General features: G+C 39.5%; 1 protein-coding gene across 1 annotated transcript in view; it reads left to right on the top strand.

Moving 5' to 3' along the window:
* LOC108571954 (regulating synaptic membrane exocytosis protein 2-like) overlaps window positions 1–912 on the top strand; it is a 92,103-nt gene extending 91,191 nt beyond the window's left edge. The window contains exon 26 of the mRNA XM_017934111.1: window positions 303–912. Coding sequence (XP_017789600.1) covers window positions 303–305 — 3 coding nt within the window. The 3' untranslated portion in view covers window positions 306–912. The remainder of the gene's footprint in view (window positions 1–302) is intronic.
* Window positions 913–1,415: the final 503 nt, after the last annotated feature.

The following is a 1,415-nucleotide window of genomic DNA, read 5'->3' as shown; positions in this document are numbered from 1 at the left end:
AATAGAAAGGAAAGAAGGTAAGTGTGCCGTATTCGGAGTCCTCTGTTCAAGTTACCTAGACAAAAAAAAAGTATCCGAAATATCGAACGATATTCGAAGAAAAAGGAAAGGAAAAAAGGAAAAAGTTCTCAATACCTATGTGTTAATTTTTGACTGTGTACATATGAACCGTAGTTACTTCCAGATTTATCTACTTCTCGTTGTTCCTCTTACACACGGTGTCTTCTATGTATATCATTGTAAACCACGACAGCGAGATTTTTCATTTACTGATCTGAGATTCTCTTTTCTGGCAATTTCAGTGAAAGCAACGCAGAGATACTCGATACGAGACCGATACGAATTTCAACGTGGTGTGCTGTGCGAAAGGAGTGGAGAACGGTGATACGATGTTCGATGTGGAAGTGAAACGAATAACCAGTGCAGTGGTGATATTGTTCGTAAATGGAGAAGTGACGCGCGAATACTGTGAACGAATTAACGCAATTTTAATTTTACCAATATACATATATATACATATAGCATACTCGCGTGTCGTGTTCGCCCGCGATAAACAATTTCCAAGCATATTTGTACATAACATTAGGACGATATTTTAAGTGGTAAACGCGAAGTGACGATTTTCTAAACGAAACCAAAAACAAAAAAAAAAAAAAGTAAGAGAGACAGAAGAATTCGCACCAAAAGAAATAAAAAGAAAAAAAATACAAAACGAACCTAACCAAATGAACATAATGCGAGAGAGAGAGAGAGAGAGAGAGAGAGAGAAAGGAGGAACTTCGAACTCGTTCTCGATAGAAAGAGAGGGAAAAAAGTTTTTAGCCGAGAAAAAATATCATCGTCAGAGCGTAAAAATTTATTGTAAATACTATTAACGATAATAATATATATATGAATTCGCGATACGTATGCGCGCAGGTGTTTCAAAAAAAAAAAAAAAAAAAAAAAAAAAGGAAAAAACAAAAAAATCAACAAAGAAACTGGTGAGCAATTTTGCCTTTTGAGATCGTCTCCGTCCTCGTCGTTGCCTATTCCCACAGATTCGCGACTTCGTGCGTCGCGACGCCTACCACACCCTTTTAAAACGCGTCGATTTTTACTACCGAAGCTCGGGAAACGAAACGGAAAAAAAAGAAAAAGGAGAGAAATTCGATCGCGCGTTTCGATCCGCCGCGAGTAATAATCGTTATTAGTCGCGATTCACGAATCGTCGCGGAGGTAAACAAGTTCGGGGATCAACGAGGACGTTGATGTCGTGAATTAGCGAATTGTTGTTGAACGTTAAAGTAGCCCATCTTTCAAACTATTTTGCATGAGAGAGACAGCGTGTGCGTGCGTGCGCGCGTGAGAATGTGCGCGTGAGTGGGACGAACGAGAGGATGCGCGCGAGAGAGTGTGATAGGGTGATATGAGAA

The sequence above is a fragment of the Habropoda laboriosa genome, unplaced genomic scaffold (genome assembly GCF_001263275.1).
Source record: "Habropoda laboriosa isolate 0110345459 unplaced genomic scaffold, ASM126327v1 scaffold67, whole genome shotgun sequence".
NCBI classification, from domain to species: domain Eukaryota; kingdom Metazoa; phylum Arthropoda; class Insecta; order Hymenoptera; family Apidae; genus Habropoda; species Habropoda laboriosa.
The sequence above is the reverse complement of the archived record's forward strand: the minus strand, read 5'-3'. Positions and strand labels throughout refer to the sequence as shown.